The sequence below is a fragment of the Rhineura floridana genome, chromosome 9 (assembly GCF_030035675.1).
Source record: "Rhineura floridana isolate rRhiFlo1 chromosome 9, rRhiFlo1.hap2, whole genome shotgun sequence".
Classification (NCBI taxonomy): domain Eukaryota; kingdom Metazoa; phylum Chordata; class Lepidosauria; order Squamata; family Rhineuridae; genus Rhineura; species Rhineura floridana.
This window is the reverse complement of record NC_084488.1, coordinates 31,756,831-31,780,989: the sequence shown is the minus strand read 5'-3', so window position 1 is coordinate 31,780,989 and position 24,159 is coordinate 31,756,831. Positions and strand designations below refer to the sequence as shown.

The following is a 24,159-nucleotide window of genomic DNA, read 5'->3' as shown; positions in this document are numbered from 1 at the left end:
AAATATTTGATTTGTAAAAATTTGGGTGAAGAATTTATTTCAGCTGGACCAAAAAAAAAAAATGGAGTTGTTCTTTATATTAATCCACAATTGCTTCCTAAATTGGTATTACTGGATGATAGTGGTAGATTTGTGGGGGTTGAAATTACTTTACAAGGTACAAACATTTTGATAGTGGGTATTTATGCCCCCAATGAAGATAAAACAAGGTTTTATACAAGACTTATGGAAAAATTGTCAGAGCTTTCATATGAGCATTGGTGTGTCATGGGTGACTGGAATGGGGTAATCTCACCAAAAATTGATAGGCTTTCTGAAAAAAATATCAAAGAGACACAAGGTAAATTACCGAAGATTTGTTTTGAACTTATGGAACATTTAGAATTGGTGGATACCTGGAGATATATAAATGATAACGCAAAGGAATTTACTTATTTTTCAGAAAGACATAAAACATTTTCGAGGATTGATATGATTTGGATGTCTAAAATTTTAGCGAAGGATATCTTTAAAATGGATATATTACCAAAAACTTTTTCGGATCACAATCCCGTGATATTAACTTTAAAAAAAAAAAAAAATCTTGGATTTAGATGGAGACTAAATGAATCTTTATTACAGAATGATAAAGTAGTACAAGAATGTAAGAAGAAATTAAAAGAGTTCTTTGAATATAATTTATATAAAGGAACAAGTGAAAATATTGTTTGGGATACAAGTAAGGCATTTATGAGGGGATACTTTATTAAATGTAACTCTGAATTAAAAAAAAAGAAACAACAGAAAATGCAATTAATTTTGGAAGAAATAAAACAAAAAGAGGAAGAATTGAAAAAGAATCCAGCTAAAGTTTCTATTGTAAATCAAATTAAAATGTTACAGAAGCAAGTATCAATGTTGACAGTCAGAGAAATTGAAAGGAAATTAAATTTTGCTAAACAAAGGACTTTTGAATTTGCAAATAAACCTGGGAAATGGTTAGCATACAAGTTAAGAAAAGAACGTCAAAAAAACATTATTTTAAAGATACAAGAAGGAGACGAGATGCTCACAGATAATGTAAAAATTAAAAAGATTTTCCATCAATATTACTCAACATTATACAAGTGTCAAGAAATTCCATCTGAAAAAATAGAAGAGTACTTATCCAAACAGAATTTGCCTAAAATTACAGATTTTCAGAGACAAGTTATTAATGGCCCTATTACGTCAAGAGAGATATCTGAAGCTATAAATAAAATTAAATTAGGAAAGGCACCAGGACCAGATGGGTTATCTGCAATGTATTATAAATGTTTGGAGGAAGAACTCTTGTTACCCCTACAGTCTACAATGAATTCTATTTTGCAAGAGGGAAAGATACCCGATAGTTGGAAAAATGCTAATATAACATTAATACCTAAAGAGGACCAAGATTTAACTAAAACAAAAAATTATCGGCCAATATCTCTATTGAACAATGACTATAAAATTTTTACAATGATCTTGGCTGAAAGATTGAAAATAATATTGCAACAATTTATTCAGGAAGATCAATCAGGGTTTCTACCTAAAAGACAATTACGTGACAACGTCAGGAATGTTTTGAATGTGTTGGAATATTTAGAACAACGAAATGATAAACAAGCAGCTTTGATTTTTTTAGATGCTGAAAAAGCGTTTGATAATTTGAATTGGAAATTTATGTTCCAGGTTTTGGAGCAAATGGATTTTGGAGACAACTTTATAAAATGGATTAGATCGATTTATACATCACAGAAGGCCCAGATAATTGTTAATGGAGACTTAACGGATTCATGTGAAATACAAAAGGGTACAAGACAGGGATGTCCATTATCTCCCCTTTTATTTATTTTGGTTTTAGAAGTGCTGCTTAGAGATATAAGGCAAGATAAAAGGATTTCGGGTTTGAAAATAAAAAAAGAAGAATATAAATTGAGAGCATTTGCTGATGATTTGATAATTGTATTAGAAAACCCTTTGGAAGGAATTCATATATTGATGGATAAATTAAAAGAATTTGGACCGTTAGCAGGATTTAAGATCAACAATCAAAAAACAAAGATGTTGGTGAAAAATTTAACTTTAAGTGAACAGAAAGAGTTAATGGACAAGACAGATTTTACAATAGAAAAAAAGTTGAAGTATCTAGGTATTATTATGACAAATAAAAACTCAAAGTTGTTCCATAACAACTATGAAAAATTATGGACAGAGATTAAGAAAGACTTGCTAAGATGGGATAAATTACAACTGTCATTAATGGGTAGAATATCTGTGATAAAAATGAATGTATTACCGAGAATGATGTTTTTGTTCCAAACAATACCTGTAATATCCTCTGATTTACCTTTTAAACAATGGCAAAAAGATATTTCTAAATTTGTATGGCAAGGAAAAAAACCAAGAGTTAAATTTAAATTACTTCAAGATGCTAAAGAAAGAGGAGGACTGGGATTACCAAATTTGAGACTTTATTTTGCTGCCTGCTGTTTAGTCTGGATAAAGGAATGGATTTTATTGAGGAATAAAAGACTATTGGATTTGGAAGGCCATAACTTGAAGTGGGGATGGCACGGATATCTATGGTATGACAAAGTAAAAGTAAACGTAGACTTTAACAATCATTTTATAAGACGTCCTCTGTTGAAAATATGGAATAGATATAAACCAAGGTTTTTTTCGAAAATACCATTATGTGTCTCAAGTCAAGAAGCGTTTTATAGAAGAGAAATGACTGGAAAAGAGAAATGGTTAACTTATCAAGATCTATTAGAAAATGTACATGGAGAATACACAATGAAAGAGAGAGAACAACTGATAAAGGAAGGATATAGTTTTCATTGGTTTGCTTATTTACAATTGTTAGAAAGATATAAAATGGATAAGAAAATGTATGGGTTTGAAATAAGTAAATCTGATTTTGAAATAGGTTTGTGTACAAATGATGAAAACATAATTGCGAAAATGTATAAACTTTTACTGAAAATGGATATGGAGGAAGAACAAGTAAAAGAGTGCATGGTAAAGTGGGCAAAAAATTTTGGTTATAACATACAAATGGATCAATGGGAAAATATGTGGAAAAAAGGCTTGAAATTTACATTATGTTATAATCTTAAAGAAAATTTTTATAAAATGATGTACCGTTGGTACATGACTCCAGAAAAGCTGTCAAAAATGTATAGTAATGTCTCTAATGTTTGTTGGAAATGTAATCAACAAGAAGGATCTTTTTATCATATGTGGTGGTCATGTAAAAAGGCAAAATTATTCTGGGCACAGATAGGCAGGAAGATGCAAAAAATTTTAAAAATAAATATTCAGTCAAAACCAGAATTTTTTTTATTGGGCTTTATGGATAAACAAATAGAAAAGAAATATGGAAGAATAATATTATATATGATTACGGCAGCAAGATTATTATATGCACAAAAGTGGAAAATGGAATCAATACCAACAATGGAAGAATGGCTATTGAAATTAATGGACTTAGTAGAAATGGATAAATTGACGTGTTTACTTAGAGAAAAATCGACAGATACATTCCTTAAGGATTGGAAGCCTCTCTTAGACTTTTTGTCAAAAGATCAAAATAAAATGATGATACTGGGATTTGATGATTAATTAAGACAGCTTATGGAGAAAAGGGACTATGTATGTATATATATTAAGGGACAGGTTTGATGTATATTATATACTTATAGCTGATTTGTGACAAATCGGAAGTCAACCATTTTATTTTCATTTTTTGTTGTAATATTGTTATGTTTTTTCTTACTTTGTTTTGTTTGTTTTTGGAAAAATTTGAATAAAAATTATATAAAAAAAAAAAAGAGAAATGGAGAAGAAATGGGGTTGCTTTAATAGTGGGAAGTGATGTAGCAAAAGCAATTAGGAGCTACAACTCAAGGTCTGAGCGAGTTATATCAATGAGATTATATGGGAAACCTATTAACATAACCATCATCCAGGTCTATGCTCCAACGGCAAATGCAGAAGAAGAGGAATTGGAGAGATTTTATGCAGAAGTACAGGAAGAAATTGATCACACACCAAAACAAGATGTGCTGATAATCATGGGGAACTGGAATGCAAAAGTAGGGAACAGACAAGAACTAGGAATTGTGGGAAATGGGGCTTAGGAGACAGAAATGAAGCTGGAGAAAGACTTATTGAATTCTGTGAAGCCAATAATTTGTTTCTTGTGAACACGTTTTTTGAGCAACCAAAAAGACGACTGTAAATGTGGACATCACCAAATGGTCAACATAGGAATCAAATTGATTATATAATTCGTAGCAGAAGATGGAGAGGTTCCATACTTTCTGCAAAAACAAGACCAGGAGCAGACTGCGGTACAGATCATGAACTGGTTGTATCGAAAATCAGAGTAAAGCTAAAGAAGAACAAAGCACTCATAATGCCAAAATACAATTTAAATAACATCCCAGAAGCATATAAAGATCAAATAAGGAACAGGTTTGAGGCTTTAAACTTAGTTGACAGAGAACCAGAAGAACTATGGAATGAAGTCAGAGACGTTATCAGGGAAGAATGCAAAAAGACAATACCTCTAGTTAAAAAGAGAGAAAGACCTCAATGGATGACTGAAGAAACTCTTAAAATGGTTATAGAGAGAAGGAAAGCAAAAGCAAGAGGAGATAGAAACACAGTCAGAACCCTAAATGCAACAATACAGCGACTAGTACGTAGGGACAAAGAGTACTATTACAATAGTTATTGTATAGAAACAGAGAACAACAAAAAGGGAAGAAGAGCCCTATTCCAAAAGATTAGAGAAATGAAAGGGAAATTTAAACCAAGAGTAGGGATGTTGAATAATCAACAGGGGAATACACTGACTGACCAAGATGAAATAAAATGAAAATGGAAACAATACACTGAAGAACTGTATAAAAGAGATGCCAGGACGACAGATTCATCTTGATCCTCTTGATTTAGACTCCTGATGGCATTGCTCTCACTTTCTTCAACACTCTCAAACCCCCTCACCACGTTACGGTGTGCATCCTAGAGGGGACATAAATATATAGAAATATGCTTTTACTGAAACATGTAGTTTGGGCCTAACTCAGGAGGGTATCAAAATGGCTAGGATACCACTTATCAACCTTACTATGAGCACACACTTAAACCACAATTCAGTTGCTTTGTTGTTCTTGTTATGTGCCTTCAAGTTGATTATGACTTATGGTGACCCTATGAATCAGTGACCTCCAATAGCATCTGTCACGAACCACCCTGTTCAGATCTTGCAAGTTCAGATCTGTGGCTTCCCCTATGCAATCAATCCATCTCTTGTTTGGCCTTCCACGTTTTCTACTCTCTTCTGTTTTTCCTGGCATTATTGTCTTTTCTAGTGAATCATGTCTTCTCATTATGTGTCCAAAGTTTCATCATTTTAGCTTCTAGTGATAGTTCTGGTTTAATTTGTTCTAACACCCAGTTATATGTCTTTTTCGCAGTCCATGGTATCCACAAAGCTCTCCTCCAACACCACATTTCAAATAAGTTTATTTTTCTCTTGTCTGCTTTTTTTTGCTGTCCAACTATCACATCCATACATAGAGATCAGGAATACCATGGTCTGAATGATCCTGACTTTAGTGTTCAGTGACACATCTTGGCATTTAAGGACCTTCTCTAGTTCTCTCATAGGTGCCCTCTCAAGTCCTAGCCTTCTTCTGATTTCTTGACTATTGTCTCCATTTTGGTTAATGACTGTGTTGAGGTATTGATAATCCTTGACAAGTTCAATGTCCTCATTGTCAACTTTAAAGTAACCTAAATCTTCTGCTGTCATTACTTTAGTCTTTTTGACATTCAGCTGTAGTCCTGCTTTTCCTCTTTCCTCTTTAATTTTAATCAGCATTCATTTCAAATCATTACTGGTTTCTGCTAATAGTATGGTATCGTCTGCATATCTTAAATTATTGATATTTCTCCCTCCAATTTTCACACCTCCTTCATCTTGGTCCAATCCCGCTTTCTGTATGAGATGTTATGCATATAAATTAAACAAATAGGGTGATAAAATACAACCCCTGTCTCACACCCTTTCCAATGAGGAACCAATCGGTTACTCCACATTCTGTCCTTACAGTAGCTTCTTGTCCAGAGTATAGATTCCGCATCAGGACAATCAGGTGCTGTAGCACCCCCATTTCTTTTAAAGCATTCCATAGTTTTTCATGCCTAGGTGTTTTAATATAAAATGGATAACACTAACTGTTGTTGTTATGTGCCTTCAAGTCGACTACGACTTACGGAGACCCTATGAATCAGCGACCTCCAAGAGCATCTGTCATGAACCAGCCTGTTCAGATCTTGTAAGCTCAGTTCTGTGGCTTCCTTTATGGAATCCATCCATCTCTTGTTTGGCCTTCCTCTTTTTCTACCCCCTTCTGTTTTTCCCAGAATTATTATCATTTCTAATGAATCATGTCTTCTCATTATGTGTCCAAAGTAGGATAACCTCAGCTTCATCATTTTAGCTTCTAGTGATAGTTCTGGTTTAATCTGTTCTAACACCCAATTATTTGTCTTTTTTGCAGTCCATGGTATGCGCAAAGCTCTCCTCCAACACCACATTTCAAATAAGTTGATTTTTCTCCTACCCGCTTTTTTCACTGTCCAACTTTCACATCCATACATAGAGATCGGAAATACCATGGTCTGAATGATCCTGACTTTACTGTTCAGTGATACATCTTGGCATTTGAGAACCTTTTCTAGTTCTCTCATAGCTGCCCTCCCCAGTCCTTCTTCTGATTTCTTGACGTCTCCATTTTGGTTAATGACTGTGCCAAGGTACATAAATCTCCTGTTGTCATTACTTTAGTTTTCTTGATGTTCAGCTGTAGTCCTGCTTTTGTGCTTTCCTCTTTAACTTTCATCAGCATTCATTTCAAATCATTACTACTTTCTGCTACTAGGATGGTATCGTCTGCATATCTTAAATCACTGATATTTCTCCCTCCAGTATTCACACCTCCTTCATCTTGGTGCAATCCTGCTTTCCGTATGATATGTTCTGCGTATAGATTAAATAAATAGGGTGATAAAATACACCCGTCTCACACCCTTTCCGATGGGGAACCAATCGGTTTCTCCATATTCTGTCCTTACAGTACTTATTTATTTATTTTTATTTTATTTATTAAATTTCTATACTGCCCCATAGCCGAAGCTCTCTGGGCGGTTCACAACTCTCTTATCCAGAGTATAGGTTGCACATCAGGACAATCAGATGCTGTGGCACCCCCATTGCTTTTAAAGCATTCCATAGTTTTTCATGATCTACACAGTCAAAGGCTTTGCTGTAATCTATAAAGCACAGGGTGATTTTCTTCTGAAATTCCTTGGTCCGTTCCATTATCCACTGTATGTTTGCGATATGATCTCTGGTGCCTCTTCCCTTTCTAAATCTAGCTTGGACATCTGGCATTTCTCACTCCATAAATGGTAACCTTTGTTGTAGAATCTTGAGCATTACTTTACTTGCATGGGATATTAAGGCAATAGTTCGATAATTACTGCATTCCCTGGGATCCGCTTTCTTTGGAATTGGGGTGTATATGGAACACTTCCAGTCTGTGGGCCACTGTTTAGTTTTCCATATTTCTTGACAGATGTTTGTCAAAATTTGGACAGATTCAGTCTCAATAGCTTGTAGCAACTCTATTGGTATGGCATCTGTTCCTGGTGATTCGTTTCTTCCAAGTATTTTAAGAGCAGCTTTCACCTCGCATTCTAAAATTTCTGGTTCTTCATCATATGGTTCCTCCGTGAATTAATCTGTCATCCTTGCATCTCTTTTATAGAGTTCTTCAGTGTATTGCTTCCATCTGTGTTTCCCTGTTGATTATTCAACATCCCTACTCTTGGTTTAAATTTCCTTTCATTTCTCTAATCTTTTGGAATAGGGCTCTTCTTCTTCCCTTTTTGTTGTTCTCTGTTTCTATACAATAACTATTGTAGTAGTGCTCTTTGTCCCTCTGTACTAGTCGCTGTATTGTTGCATTTAGGGTTCTGACTGTGTTTCTATCTCCTCTTGCTTTTGCTTTCCTTCTCTCTTTAACCATTTTAAGAGTTTCTTCAGTCATCCATTGAGGTCTTTCTCTCTTTTTAACTAGAGGTATTGTCTTTTTGCATTCTTCCCTGATAACGTCTCTGACTTCATTCCATAGTTCTTCTGGTTCTCTGTCAACTAAGTTGAAAGCCTCAAACCTGTTCCTTATTTGATCTTTATATGCTTCTGGGATGTTATTTAAATTGTATTTTGGCATTATGAGTGCTTTGTTCTTCTTTAGCTTTACTCTGATTTTCGATACAACCAGTTCATGATCTGTACCGCAGTCTGCCCCTGGTCTTGTTTTTGCAGAAAGTATGGAACTTCTCCATCTTCTGCTACCAGCTATATAATCAATTTGATTCCTATGTTGACCATTTGGTGATGTCCACGTGTACAGTTGTCTTTTCGGATGCTCAAAAAAATGTGTTCACAAGAAACAAATTATTGGCTTCACAGAATTCAATAAGTCTTTCTCCAGCTTCATATCTGTCTCCTAAGCCCAATTTCCCACAATTCCTAATTATTCTCTGTTCCCTACTTTTGCATTCCAGTTCCCCATGATTATCAGCACATCTTGTTTTGATGTGTGATCAATTTCTTCCTGTACTTCTGCGTAATCTCATTGATATAACTCGCTCAGACCTTCAGTTGTAGCTCCTAATTGCTCTTGCTACATCACTTCTCACTATTAAAGCAACCCCGTTTCTTCTTGATTTCTCATTTCCTGCATAAAATATTTTGTAGTTGCCTAATTGAAAATATCCCTTTCCTGTCCATTTTAATTCACTCATGCCAAGTATTGTAATGTTGGTGCTTCTCACATTCCATGTTCATATTGTGTGTGTGGTACAACTCTGGACTCTCCTTTCGCATCTGTGCGCATCAGCCTCTGGGCTTCCTTTCGGCTTTGACCCAGTTGCATCATTAGTCACAGCGCTACTCGTACTTGTCCTTTGTTCTTCCCTAGTAGCTCGGTGAGTGCCTTCTGACCTGCGGGTCTCATCTTTGAGCACTATCTCATGTTGCATTTCGGATACTCTGTTCATAGGGTTTTCGTGGTAAGAGGTATTCAGAGGTGGTTTACCACTGCCTTCCTCTGCGTTTGGATGGATCTTAGTCTGGTGTCTCAGCTTTGACCATTCCGCTGTGGGTGCCCCTGCTAGAAGTCTAGCCTCTTGGTCTAGACTCCTGACGGCATTGCTCTTAGCTTCTTCAAGACTCTGAAACCACCTCGCCACAATAAGGTGTGCATAATAAGTAATTTATTTATTTATTTATTTATTTATTTATTTATTTATTTATTTATTTATTACCCACGTTAAGTCCCAGGGCAGGTCACAACAATACAACTCTCAAATTAGTTAGAAAATGGAACTTTAACACATCTGTAGTCCCAGAGACAGCCTGATTGCTATAAAAGTGTGAAAAATAATCTCAAGCTTAACGAAGGACACCCTCCAAATGGTTAATATACTTTTGCTGTACTTTTTTTCTTTTCTTTTTCTTTTTGGCTTCCCCATTTGGCCTGAAACTCCGAAACGTCCCAGAACATGAAGCTTTTTTTGGGGGTGGGGGGTATCAAGGCTGGAGGCGGAGCGGCTAGCATGTTACCTCCTCCCCCTTCCCAAACAAGAAGCGCTGATGCCGGGGATTGGTTAGCATTGATTTGCAAAACCCCGCCCGGCGGGGAAGGTTCTTGCGGGGCTGCTCGGTGCGTCTGAGAGGGAATCCACAGCATTTTTTCCCCCGACAAGAGCGCTCGTCGCGCCTGCTCCGCGGATCCTTTGGCTTTCTGAAGCGGTCGGATCTAAGACGCAGCAGAGGCTTTGGTCCCGCAGCTGATGTCTGGGCTCTAGCGGAGATCACCCCGGGCTGGGCAGCTTCACCGGGACATTTTTCCCCCCTTGGGGTGCTGTGGTTATTGTTGGTCCGGCCAGAGATGGAGCTTGCCGCAGGAGTGGGACTGATCATCGTACTGTGGGTTGCTGCGGAGCCCTGGCTGGTTTGTTCGGGTAAGGAGCGCACGAGTTGTGGTCTTTGGGGTGTATGTGATTGGTTGGTGGGAAGCCCATCTTAGAAACTTTCCTTCCGGGGATTCAGGAGTCGGATCCAAGCTGGATTGAAACAGACCCTCTCCCCAAGTCCCAAGGAATTCTATGGGGTGGGAGAATAGCTTATCACCAGATGGATGAGCTTATAGGAAGGCCTTTTTCGCGAGAGATGGGGGAAGGTGCGGTCCTAACCCCCTTACCTGAGAGAAGCCCCATTGAGTTCAGTAGGACTTACTTCTGAATAGACATGGTTTAGACTGTGACGGAAGACACGATGTCCCGTGTCATACAGCGCCTGGCAAACGGCCGGAGCAAGCCAAATTAACATGAGCAGGAGCGTCAGTGATTTTGCGAGGTGGAAAGGATCACCAACGGTGGCCGGACGTCGCGTCGCTCCCGATCCTGATCCACGAAAGCCTTGACACCCGCTCATACGCGCGTGACCCTTTCATTATAGGTCGACTGCCGATATGTGACCAAGACGCGCGCGCGCACACACACTCACCTTTGTAGGAGAGTACCTATCGATGACCAAGGCTGCAGCCTTAATAGGCTACCTGGGAATAAGTCCCATTGAACTCAGTAGGGCTGACTTCTCAGTAGATATACATAGGATTGTACTGTATGCATGCACCGGGTTAAGACAACTGACCATAGGCTAGTTTGGTCACCTGTATGGGCTCATGTGTCCCACCTCGGGTGGCTTTGGGGTACTAGGTAGGGAGGATGTGGCTATAAGGTGTTACTGAAGGTTACTACTCAATGTTGCCCCCCCTTTTTGCAACAGGGGACAGGCGTGGGGTGGGGGGTAAGGCTGGAGAATGTAGTGTTCTCCTTGTGCATCTTGCAGAGTGGTCCTGGATCCAGCTTCCCCACCCTGCCCCCAAAGCAGAATCATCATTGCTTCTCCAAGAAACCACAGGGAAGGTTTTGAGGTCCATTTCATACAAGAGGTTTTTCTGGCACATTTCTGTGTAAGGGTTACAAGAAAGTGTACAAGGGTTAGAGTCTCTGACCTGTTTGCAAATCCTAAATCATTAGCATGTTGCGCATGCAAACTTATCAATGTTATGAATTATAAAAGAAAAAAGGCAAATAAATAAATGAAATCTAATCAAATAACAGTCCTGACCAAATGCCAACCCAGCAGCCTTTCAAGTTGGTGGAGGGAAAGAGATTTGAACTTATCGTTAGGACCACAATGATGTTTTTACAGTGGCAAAGGAAATCATCAGCAAAACCTAAGTGCCATAATTACTGGAAGGAGATCCCTGGGGCACAGCTTTTGGGGTTATAGTAGCTTGAAGTCTCCAGAATGGCAATTAGTTTAATATTGTCAGAAAGGAGCAACCCACTGATGCCAGCAAGGATCTGAAGGGCTAAAGGACTCCTTCAGTTTGTTTATGGTGCTTTCTTATTAAAAGATGGATAGCTGGAGTGTTGTTATATGGGCACTGCGCTGTTCTATGTGCTGCTGCACAAGTAGTAATAAAGTATGGTAAGCATTGTGTATGAAATTTGAATATCGCACCCAGAGTTTTCAATTAAGCCTGCCTTAAGAACCTAAGAGACATACTGGATCATATCAAAGTCCCATCTTGTCCTAGATCCTGTTTCCTACAATGAACAATTAGATGCCTACAGAAAGCCCACGAGGAAAATATGAGGGCAATGGCTCTCTCATGTTATTCCCTAGCGATTGGTATTCAGAGGCATGTTGACTCCAGTCCTGTAGGTAGAATAGAATGCTGATCAAAGAGGAAGAACTAGTCTGATAATTTTGAAAAATGTTAGTTTCTTAATGATTTTTTCTTTTTAATGATGTTTTCTTTTCCTTTATATTATTCTTATTTGATTGCTTTCTTTATTTTTCAAGCCCTTTAATTATCTATTTGGTGATTTTCCATCCCTGGGAACAAAATCTATGCTTGGCACCATTTCTGTCTTCTCTGAGCTTGTGTGATCCACATAAATATATGAATCTGACAGGTTTGTTCTGATTATGTCTGGGATAAGGACACATTTTGAGCACAATATAGCAAATTTAGCCTTTCCTAAATTCCACTGAAATAAATATCAACTAGTAGTGCAATCCTATGCATGTTTGCTTGGAAGTAAATCACATTAAGCTTAATGGGACTTAGGCCACTGTAAGCGTGTCTATGTTTGCAGCCTTTAATCACAGCTGTTCTGGATACTGACTTTTAGGGATCAACTGATCTACAATTAGATAATAACAATGATAGATGTAGTGCCGGCAATAAAGTGATTAGCAGCATAGCTGCAGAAGTAAAATCTAAGTAAAACCTGAGAATATTTCCGCACAGACCAGACCGTCAAGAACTACTGGTCATTAATAGATTTAATTTAATGCTAACAAAAAATAAGCTAATATGAGATATGAAATTTGATATTGATAATGAATTTAGTATCAAAAGACAATGTAAGTAATACAGGATGCTATTCTATATATACAGTGACTTGGGAGTAAGTCTTACTGAACTTAGTGCTACTTTCCCCTTAGTAGACATGCACAGGTAGATTTTTCCCTAGCATTTTTTTTCACCTTTGAGTCAGGGGTTGCCAAAGCAGAATTTAAAATCTGAGTGACATATACATTCAGAAAGATGTCTCTGTTGGCTCCTTGGGTATGGTTTGTTGGCTCCTATTGTATAACAACTGTAGCTAATTTTCAGATCCTAGAAAGCTACCAAAAATAAGAGACATTACTCATTGCAGCAAATGTTCTTTGCATTTTGGAAGGACATCATGGGAGCTTCCCATGCAATTTAAGGCACTGCGTTGGATTCAGACTAGATAAGCAGAACGATAGGAGTTAAATCATAAATTACTTGTCCCTTTGGTTTCAGTGAGAACTAAGTTCAATTCAGTTGCACCATAATCCTAACCATATCTACTCAGAAGTAAGTCCTGTTGTATCCAATGGGGCTTGCTCCCTAGTAAGTAGGGCTAGGATTGCAGCTTTTATCTGAATTCAACCAACTGCATTTGTGGTGTGGGCACAGTAGAAGATAGTTCCTACTCCTTATTTTGGTGCCATTTTTCAAGGAGGCAAGCATTAAATTCTTATCTCAGCTTCCTTTTCTCATTGATTTCTAGTTTAACAGCACATTTTAATTTACCTGAAAACTGCAGTTCTGCAGAGAAAGTGGTTTGGTTTTCTCTGACAAAAGAAAGACACATCTATACGGTTCCTGATGTAGTAGACTGTTTTGAGGACAACAGACAATTGTAATAATAATTTATGTTTTGTATATATGTTTGTTCTGTTTATTATGTCTGATGTTCAAGACAAAGATAATACACCACTGATTGAATATTGAATTAATTGATGTTAACACAGCCGCAATTTAATTCATTTGAATGCATACATAGAAAGTTAGTACTGCTTGAAGTGTCACTTAGAAATGTGCTGCTTTAGCCATTTATAAATTGTAATAGTAAAAATGTGCTTTGAAATATGTCAAAGACTATCAGAGTGCCAGTTTTGGTCTGGTCAACAGAAGCAATAAAGTCCTGGTGGCTGTTGATAATTTACTGCAAGGATGAGGAACCTGTGGCCCTTCAAATGTTGTTGGACTCCAACTCCCATCAGACCCAGCCGGCATAGTCAATGCTCAGGGATGATGGGAGCTGTAGTCCAACAGGTTTCTTTCCCCTAATCTAGGGTGAGTGCTTATACACAGTTTCCTTCGATGAAGAATACCATGGAGGAATTCGGGCAGAGGGATTAATCAGAATGCATTATTTTACATTCCTGCGTAACACTTCCCATATGAATTATTCTGTAGGCACTGAACCATGAAAGAAAAATGTGTCAAAATCATCCCTTATATTTAAGTTTGTTCAGCAAATATCATCTGTCAGATATTGGGAAATCTAGGTTAGCAAGCAATAAAGGTAAACAAAAATAAAACTGATATAGTTCAGTGATGAAAGATGCCCAGAATTGCTGACTCCTTTCACCTGTAACAATCCTAGGTTAACAGAGAGCTTCCCAAGGCTGTTATAATAATGAAGTTTAACAAAAACGATGATTAATTATCAGTTGAGATGGCTCAGGATTTTTCAAGAAGTCGTGTGTCTGAGAGCTTGTTTCACCCAATTAGCCCCAGCGAATCCTGGATTCTGGGGCTGCTTGAAAGCACTGTAAATATTCCAGAAGTAGAATTTTACCCCCTTACCACATGCAGAGAAAAAGGAAATACTACGGTAATGTAATGAAGTATTATGACATAATACTAATAATTAAACAGTAATGGCTTAAAAACCACAAGAAACGCCTGCTGGATCAGGCCAATGGTCCATGTAGTCCAAAGTCTTGTTCTCACAGTGGCCAAAGAGATGACTACGGGAAGCACAAAAGCAGGACCTGAGCTCAACAGCACTCAGCAACTGGCTTGCCAATGGACCTTTATAACTCTATTTTGTTTTTGACTTACTGTATTTCACAGCTGCATATATACATTTAATGGGTTCATTTCCCCCCTTCTCTTTGTGCTCAGGTGTTTCTTTGATATTGCTCATGGAACAGAATTCCTGTTTCAAGTGGCATGTTGGGGATTAATTATTAAAAGCTGAGATTTTGGGTTTCAGCTGTACATAGAAACCAGGGCTTCTGTTCTGGAAGCCACCTTCTGTTCTGTTCTGGAAACTTTACTCTTGACTTCCAGATGTATGAGCATGATCGGGGCTGGAACATAGGAAACGGTCTTATTCCTGAGTCAGACCAGTAGACTGGCCTGTAGGACTTTGCCATTGTCATGATGGAAGAGCTGAGTGTGAGTCCTAGAATGGGCCCAGAACTCTTTGTTGAATACTGTAGGATAATATTAATCATTTCACAGTAGGTATCTTTTAAGAAAGCTTGCCTGCCATTTCTGTTTCTCTTGTTGAGGAATGCAAGCTATCAGTGGCAGCTAGTCGCTCCATGTCAGTGAAGCAATGGAATCCGCTCTGGGTTTTATTCTGATCTCTCACTGAAGCACCTTTGACAGCTCCTTGAAAGGTCAGACTAAAACCCAGAGCAGATGCCACTGCCCCACTGACATGGAGCCACCAGCCGCCACTGCAAAATGCTGTTGCTATAACTCACACAATTAGTCCCAATGAATACTTAGAACATCTCAGCTGAAACAGATTCTATAGGAGCAGATTAATTTTAAATTCTCTGTAATTCTAAACTCTTGGGTAGCAAAAGAAGGAGAGTATAAATATCTGAGCAACAGGCTAAGTCAACGTCTAGGGCAGTAACTACAGCTTTCGCCAACCTAGTGTCCTGCTGTTCTGAACTGCAGCTCCCATCAGCCCTGTCTGTACTGGCTGGGGCTGATAAGAACTGCAGTCCAAACCACACGCACACACACCTCAACTGTATAGAGAAAAGCAATTGTAAACAATCAGGTCTACTGGTCATGAAATGTAAAAAGTACATTTTGGAATAATTCAATTAATTCTTAAATATAAGCAAAGGGTTGCAGTCAACTCACTCCTACTCAGAGTAGACCCATTGAAATTAATGAACCTAAGTTAGTCATAGGTCTGCTTTGAGTAGGGCTAACATTGAATGCCACCCAAAATAAGCACAGTGACCATTCACTGGTGATAGCATAATCATCCCAGCATTTCTATTGGCTGTAGTGGAAGCTATTGCCTCTATTCCAGCCCAAATGTACAGAATCAAACTTCTTGAAGATTCAGCTATTTCACACAGTGGACTCTCCTTTATGTTGAAGATTGGAAACTTTTAGGTCAGTGACCTAATGTTTATAGTGATGCATTACTCAGAATAATTCTGAATGAGGTTAATTAATTGGAAGCACTGGCAAATTATGGTTTTATATCAAAATGGTTTTTTTAAATGAGAAAATATTTATTTATTATTTATTAGATTTATATCCCACCCTTCCTCCCAGTAGGAGCCCAGGATGGCAAACAAAAGTACTAAAATTAATAAAAACAGACTTTAAAATATATTTTTAAAACTTTTTAAAAACATTTTTTTAAAAAAGCTTTAAAAAGATCTTATTTTTAAAAAAGAAAAGAAAAAGGTTTAATAACATTAAAAAGCTATTCCTACACAGATGCAGACTGGGATAACATCTCTACTTAAAAGGTTTGCTGAAAGAGGAAGGTCTTCAGTTTCCTATGTTGTGCAGAATGGACCTCCTGATAAGATGGTATCTGCAGAATGCATTGCTCAACTGGATATATAGGGGATAAGACGGTCTTTCAGGTATCCTGGTCCCAAGCTATATAGGGATTTGCACACCAAAACTAGAACCTTGAACTTAGCATGGTAGCTAATAGGTAGCCAGTGAAATTCTTTCAGCAGTGGGGTGACATGTTGGCGATACCCTGCCCCAGTGAGCAGTCTCTCCACCACATTTTGCACCAGCTGCAGCTTCTGGTCCAACCTCAAGGGTAGCCCCACATAGAGCACATTACAGTAATCCAGCCTGGAGGTTACAGTGCATGGACAACAGTGGTCAGGCTATCACAGTCCAGAAATAGCCGCAGCTGTCTTCCCAGCTGAAACTGGTAAAAGGCACTCCTAGCCACTGAGGTCACCTGGTCGTCTAATGACAAAGATGGATCCAGGAGCACCCCCAGACTACAAACCTGCTCTTTTAGAGGCCCCATCCAAAGCAGACAACTGACAATTATCCCAACCTGGGAACCACCAACCCACAGACTCTCCATCTTGCTAGGATTCAGACTCAGTTTATTGGCCCTCATCCAGCCAACCACCGAGTCCAGGCAGTGGTCCAGGGCTTGCACAGCCTCTCCTGATTCAGATGTTACAGAGAAATAGAGATGGATATCATCAGCGAACTGCTGGCACCTTGCCCCAAATCTCCTGATGACTGCTTCCGAGGGCTTCATAGAGATATTAAACAGCATGGGGGATAAGATGGTATCCTGCAGCTCCCTGCAGCAGAGCTGCCAGGGGGCTGAAACAATCACCCAATGCTATTCTCTGAAAACCACCCTGGAGATAGGATTGGAACCACAGTAAAGCAGTGCCTCCAATACCCATCTCACCAAGTTGGCCCAGAAGGATGCTATGGTCAGTGGTATCAAAAGCTGCTGAGAGATCAAGTAAGAACAACAAGGTTCTGTCCCCCTGTCCTTCTCCCAATAAAGATCATCCATCAGGGCAACCAAGGCCAATTCAGTCCCATAACAAGGCCTGAACCCAGACTGGAATGGGTCAAGATAATCTGTTTCATCCAAGAGTACTTGCAATTTAAGTTGTTCCTGAGTGAATGAGATCATCATGTGAAGTGAAGTTCACTTCATTTCAGTGTCCCATATCCTTTAGCTAGACCTTGAAGTTAGCAGTGCAGCAAAACAGGAACTCCACCCTTGCTTTATGAATTGCAAAGCTGAATTGCTAGCTTCTGACCATCTGCCTATTCTTCCTGTTATGACAGAGCTCATTAATTTCTGTGTGATGTTTGAAATGCCGTGTTTTGTCCTTCATAATTTAACCCTTTAAACGGACAATCCCTATTGTGCTTACATGTGTGAATCAGGCATGTACCCAACATTCATAGACTAGTGTATGACATGTATAGTCACATTCCTATTGAGCATGTGTCATAATCAGTTATTGGTGTGGTTTTTTTTCCAGGCTCACCTGCTTCATTGGATCCACCATCTCTTAGCATCCAAAAATCTTTTATTACTGTAACTGCAAATGATACACTACAAATTACTTGCAGGTAAGGATGGGGCATCACAATGATGGTCATGTTGTGTAGTGTGTCTTTTTTCAAAATCACTTTCTTTTTTACTGTAATGCCCTTTCCTATCAGGGATGCATAACAGATGGTTACATAAAGTGAAGAATGTAAACAAAGAAACCAAGGAAAATCCCAAAGTGCCTCAGCGTTCCAGGTTTAAGTGTTTAGAGCTTTAGGACAGAGGCAGTGAACCTCAGGCCTGGAGGCCAAATGCAGCCCTCTTCAGGACTTTCTTCTTGGCCCTGATCACCCTCTTCCCTGAGTGCTTGTGCTTGGTTGCAATATGCCCTTGAATTGTGATAAAGCCTGTTGCTTGACTGTTGCTTGATAGAGGACAGAGATGTGTGTAGCCTACTGTATGAAATAGAATGTAGCCTACTGTATAACGGAAGGAATTGCATCTGTTTCCCACCCCCTGGCCCTGTTCACAACTTACATGTGGCCCCCAGAAGGCTCCCCACGAGGGAATGCAGTATTCAGGATGAAGAAATTTCCCACTCCTACTTTAGGATCCAGAAGAAAGAAGGGCCCTGTGAAGGTTGTTACTTACAATGGCAAGAGATTTTATTTATTTATTGAGGATAATTTCGCACCATGCTTCAGTAAAAAAATAATCCCCAAAATGGTACATAAGTGCAGTATAAACACTCGTGCTTTCCACTGCGTCCTCCTTGCATGCTTTTAGAACCAAGGACTCTGAAGGGATCAAAAGCTTCACCCTCATTCCCAAAGGCAGACCCATCCACCAGTCCACCCATAAACTGATCTGTGTATTCAATAAACAGAGAGCAGATGCACTGCAGAAAATTACCTGAGTGGATCATTCAAGATTACAACATCAAAAGGGAGAGACCAGATATTTCAGGGGAAGTCAAAACTCTACCAGTTCAACCTGGCAGAAGATTATTTTCTGACACCCCCCCCCCCCAAATGGCAATTGCTTGGAGTGAAAACAAACATTGTAGAGGATGTGTGGCTGTTACTAGAGATGGGGTAGGGGGTCTTGTTCACTAGTCTCTATTCCCTCCTCAGAGTGGCTCTTCTACAAAGTAGTTGCTGACCAATGTATAGTTGCTGACTAATGCTGATGTAGGATTTTTTAATGATTTGTAGGAACACCCCCCACAGGCTTTGAATATCTCAGTTCCTGCAACAGTCTTCTTCCCTCTGAAGATAAAGAGAGAGAGAGAGATCCACATATTTTTAAATTTTTGAACTGTTAGTTAATGCAGTCCCCTTCACTTATACCAATATGGGTTTCATTATGTTTATAGTGAAAGAAAACACTACATTATAGGCAGCTTTAACTGATTGTGCTTACTGCTTCTTATTGAAAGCCAATATAGTATCCCCGCTGGCTATAGTATACAGCCACTCTCGTGGCTGTATAATATAGCACACATGAAGTGTTTTTGTGACAAACTATCCAGTTTAAAGAGGTGGACATTGTTTCAGCGAAGGAGTCTAAGGTTAATTTCAGACATCATGCCCAAACCACGGTTAAGTAAGTTTAACTGGTTTGGGATGATGTCCATATTGTCTAAGCAGGGTTCTTAACTGTCCAGGAAAACAGAGTTAGAAACCATGCTTTGAAATGGGTTTGAAACCATGGTTTGTACTAACTGGTTTGCTGTGATGTCTGAACTGGAAAGCCATAATTACAGCCATTGCTGTACTTCCATTGACCACTGCGCCATAGAAATAGGACAGCTGGGCATATGGAAAATAGAAGAAAATATTGCAGCTCTAAACTGTGATCTGTCTATTATATTTGGAAGCTCAAGCCATAATTCAGGTTCTAAACTCTGATTAACATAAACAGTGGTTTAGCATGATGTCTGAAGTACTGACCTTAACTATTTCTGAAAATATGCTGTTGTAGAAAGAAGATTCAAAACTAAAAATAAAAGTAGTTCATATGTGCAAGTACATCAGTAGATGACTGGTAGCTGAATATACAGAAACCATTAAAAACCATCATTTTGTGGTGACTTTAGGTGATGTTGAATTGTGACGGTTCATTCAGACACACAAGTCATCACTTGATGGTGCTGTTTATCAAGTGATGAACATGCCTGAACCATCTATTAGCAGTGTGAAATAGCCCTGTAGTATTGCTTTTGTATCCTTGTATCCAGTGGTGTAGCTCTGAGACTTTTTTCAGAACAGAAGTGATGATGTCATATGCTGTAGCACCAGGGTAATTGACAGACCCTCCTTGCTTTGGCAAGTCAATAAGGTGACAATGAGGCTTTCAAGTTTTGCTATTGTTTATGACCTATTAGGATAGAAGAAGTTGGAGAATGAGGCCAGCCTATTATTCTATGACTGTCAGCTGACCCTTTTATAGAATGGATCAACACATCTTCCTGCACTTCTGGACTCTCCTTGGGGTTGTGATTATAGACTCTCCTTCGGGGCATTTCTGTGGAGCTGCCCTGATGAACTCACACACTTTCAGTTTTGCCACTACACTGTTTATATCTCTCCTATTTTCCCTCTTAGTGGTGAAAGAGCTTTGGAATGGCTTTGGCCTAACAACCAGACCAGTTTTGAAAACCGTGTAATGGTGACTAACTGTACAGACAATGTCTACTGTAAGATGCTCACGCTCACAAACGTAATAGGCAATGACACGGGGTCCTACAAGTGCCTTTACCAAGACAACCATACAATGTCAAGCATTTATGTTTACGTACAAGGTAAGTGTTTATTGGGGTAATGCTCTTTTCCCATTTAAATCCTCTGTGTTTTTTCTCATCCTGTTGAAGAAAATGGGACTTCCTTCTGAGTAAACAGGCACATGATCAGGCTGAAAGATGTTGCTTTAAAGAACCCTATGGAGCATTGCATACCCAGTATCTTTCATGAGAAAAGAAACTTCTTTGCTGACATTGGCATTTCCTATACAGAGTACTGAAGTTTACTTTCTCAAGGAAGATAATGGGTGTTTGGGGCTTCCAAATATTTATTTTATATTATTGATTTATTAAAACTATTTATACATCAAAATAATACTAAGGCAATGTACAATAACATAACTCAGTACAAAACAACAATTCAAAAACAATTTAATATACAATAAAAAATTCAATAAAAGCAGGATATCACAATAACAATAATTAGGAATTATTCAGTATCAAAATAATGGGTTGTTTCCCTGTTACTCATCACCAGCATTCAACACTGTAAACTGGAAGAGCCATAGTCAAACGGAATACTGTGAAGGGAACTACACAGAGCAGAGGTGACTAAAATGTTTGGGCCTGAGGGAAGGTGTGGCCAGAAAGTGGGCATGGGCACTCACAGCTGGCATGCTCATGAACAGACCATGCGCACACCAGAGCGCACATGTGTGCACGCACACACAGACATATCACATCCTTACCAAGCCGCATGCACACAGAGAGGATGCAGATGATTCTCTCCCCCATCATCTGATCTATCATCTGGTGAGCTGGGGAGGAAGTAAACACAATCCTAATAATTGGGTTTAGCTGGGCGGAGAGGTTGAAACCTCTTTGTCTGCCCCTGTGCCATGATCAGGGTGCAGATCCATTATGGTTCTAACCTACCATTTACATCCGTGTATAACTTTTTGGTTTTGCTTTTTTAAAAAGAGGTATTTGAAAACTGGTTGAATTTATTTGATTTTTTCCTAGATTTTACAGATCTTCCAGATTACAGATCTCCATTTGTGACCTCAGTTACTGATCAAATTGGCGTCATATATTTAACTGGAAACAAAACCGTGGTGATACCGTGCCTTGGGTCCACATCAAACCTAAATGTATCTCTGTATGCGGTAAGACAAACGTGTTATTGCCTTTTGGGAGTTGTTTCTCACTGTCGAGCAGTGGTGGCTCTTGAGAGGAAGCAAAGGCATTGGCATCTCCCAGTGGTGCTGTGCTGTTTGTGGTGGGTATGGGATGGGGCAAGGAGGGGCTGGCCCCACACATGTGCATGCACTGCCACACTGGAGCTCCCTTGGCCTCCCGTCTGCCCCTTTGCCCCACCTCATCCCTGTTCAGGAGCGCAGTGATACCACCAGAATGATGCCATTGCCTAAGCAGTCACCCCTACTCATGAGTGACATCTTGACATTACTTATTTTTATATTTGGAGGAGGGGGTTGATGGTAAGAGACTGTCTGGGAGGGGAAAATGAGTGTTTGGTGGATGACTTGGTTATCCTTAAGATTCTTGTAGGAAATATTAGATTTTAACTGATGGTTATTCTGATGTTCACACAGAAGTATCCAGAGAAAATATTTGTTCCAGATGGTAAATCGATTACATGGGACAGTAAGAAAGGTTTCACTATTCCCACCAACTTGATCAGTGATGTGAGCATGGTCTACTGCAAAGCTAAGATAGATGGCGAAAGCTATCAATCTGTGATGTACATTGTAGTAGTTGTAGGTAAGACATATACTACTGTCTGTGGACAACTTGTTTGATACTGAGGTTTTGTGTCGCATAATAGAAGGAGAGTCAATACAACATCATGAAGCTGCATTACTTAAATTGGCTTTCAGGAGATTAAAGCATCGCCATCATCCTTCTAGGATTAAAATTGTATATATTTGAACCAATGTGACTGCCCAATAGAGTCCAGTGGAAAAAGAAACCCAACCACAGTTCTTAAATTAACATGAAAACCAGCAGTGGGGAACCTCCACACTGCCAAGCCTCCCCATTTGTCCTGTGGGGCTGTTTTGGCCAAGCCACGCCCACCTGCCTTACACCTGATGTCATATATGACATCAAATGTGGTGCAAGTAAAGACATGGCCAGGTCAAAAGGGGGATTGCATCAGCTGATCGGTGGCACCTGCCAAGCCCCTTGCACAGGGCTTTTCTAGCCCCGATGATCAGCTGGTCCTCATTATTTGCAAAGCCCCCTGAGCTATGGTTTGCAAGCCTTGAGGAACAGCTGAACATCAGGACTTGCAAAACATTGTGCACTATTATTTGCAAGTGATGTGTCAGGTTGCACAGTTTCAACCCACAGAGGCAAAAATGATGGGCCACTTGACATCATTGTGACATCAAGTTAGTGACAGGTGGCTTTGGGATGCGGGCCTTCAAGTGATTTTATTACTGATTATTTTCATTGGATTGGTTGGGTTGTATCAAACTAAACCATCCTCAGAGTAGACCCACTGAATCAATGGATTTAACTTAGTCAAGGCTATTTATGTTAATTGGCCTGCTCTTGTAATTGCCACCGAGAATGGAAACAATTTTACTATGTGGCTGTCAATCAAATTGTTGTTCCTTTTCTTTTCCATGTAGGATATAAAATTCATGACCTTACTATGAGCCCTCCTCACCAAGTAGAGCTTGCAGCAGGAGAGAGGTTAACTCTAAACTGCACAGCAAGGACTGAGCTGAACGTAGCAATCATGTTTGAATGGACCTACCCATCAAGCAAGGTGACAACAAACAAGGTAGCTTCCTTTTAAAGAAGAAACTCTTGGACTGAAGCCCAAAGTGCCCCCCCTGTGTGCTGTTCATAACAATGATAAAATCTGAATTAGCACTCTTAAATTTGGGCTGATTGCTGTAGAACTATTAGCAGCAGCCAACAAAGCATTTTGCTAGTAAGAGTTGCTGATTGCAGCCTTAGGACAATGGAGGCAGGGTGAAGGAGGAATTTCTGTCCTTACTGGTAGCATCTGGGAGGTGGCAATGGAGGCAGAGGGCACCTCAGTTGGCATACAAGTATGCAGTTGATAACTGGCTAGCTGCTCTGCTGACATAATCGATCTGCACCCATGCCAAGAGCAACTAGACAGTCAGGAACCAACGCTCACTTATACAGGGCTGATTGATGATGCACATCCTTCCTCCATTATTGCATTCTGAGTGGTACCAGGAATGGCAGGAATTCCTTTTCCTTCCTCAGGGTAGCCAGCAGTTCCTACTGGCAAAGTGCTCCATCATGTGCTAGTGGAGACGATTCAGAAAAGCATCATACTAAGCATCAGGATAACCAAATGCAAAGAAGGACATTTGTAATAATGGTTTAGATAAGGACTTTTTTTTTTTGCAAGTGCACAAAACTGTGCCTCTGCACAAGTCTCATTTTCCTACACAGTTGTTAAACAGTGTTGCAGATAAGTGCACAAAAGTTACTAATGCACAGAAAATGGTTACTTATCTACTAGGACATGCATTCCAACATAAGTCATTTGTGGCATGTCAGCAGGAAACATTTTTTATTCAGGTTACAAAAGC

At 39.3% G+C, this 24,159-nt stretch overlaps 1 protein-coding gene across 1 annotated transcript in view; it reads left to right on the top strand.

Annotated features, from left to right (window-relative positions):
* The first annotated feature begins 9,825 nt into the window (after positions 1-9,825).
* Positions 9,826-24,159, top strand: part of KDR (kinase insert domain receptor) — a 52,795-nt gene continuing 38,461 nt past the window's right edge. Inside the window, exons 1-6 of the mRNA XM_061584228.1 lie at positions 9,826-10,110; positions 17,807-17,897; positions 20,424-20,620; positions 21,581-21,723; positions 22,171-22,339; positions 23,215-23,369. Coding sequence (XP_061440212.1) covers positions 10,038-10,110; positions 17,807-17,897; positions 20,424-20,620; positions 21,581-21,723; positions 22,171-22,339; positions 23,215-23,369 — 828 coding nt within the window. The 5' untranslated portion in view covers positions 9,826-10,037. The remainder of the gene's footprint in view (positions 10,111-17,806; positions 17,898-20,423; positions 20,621-21,580; positions 21,724-22,170; positions 22,340-23,214; positions 23,370-24,159) is intronic.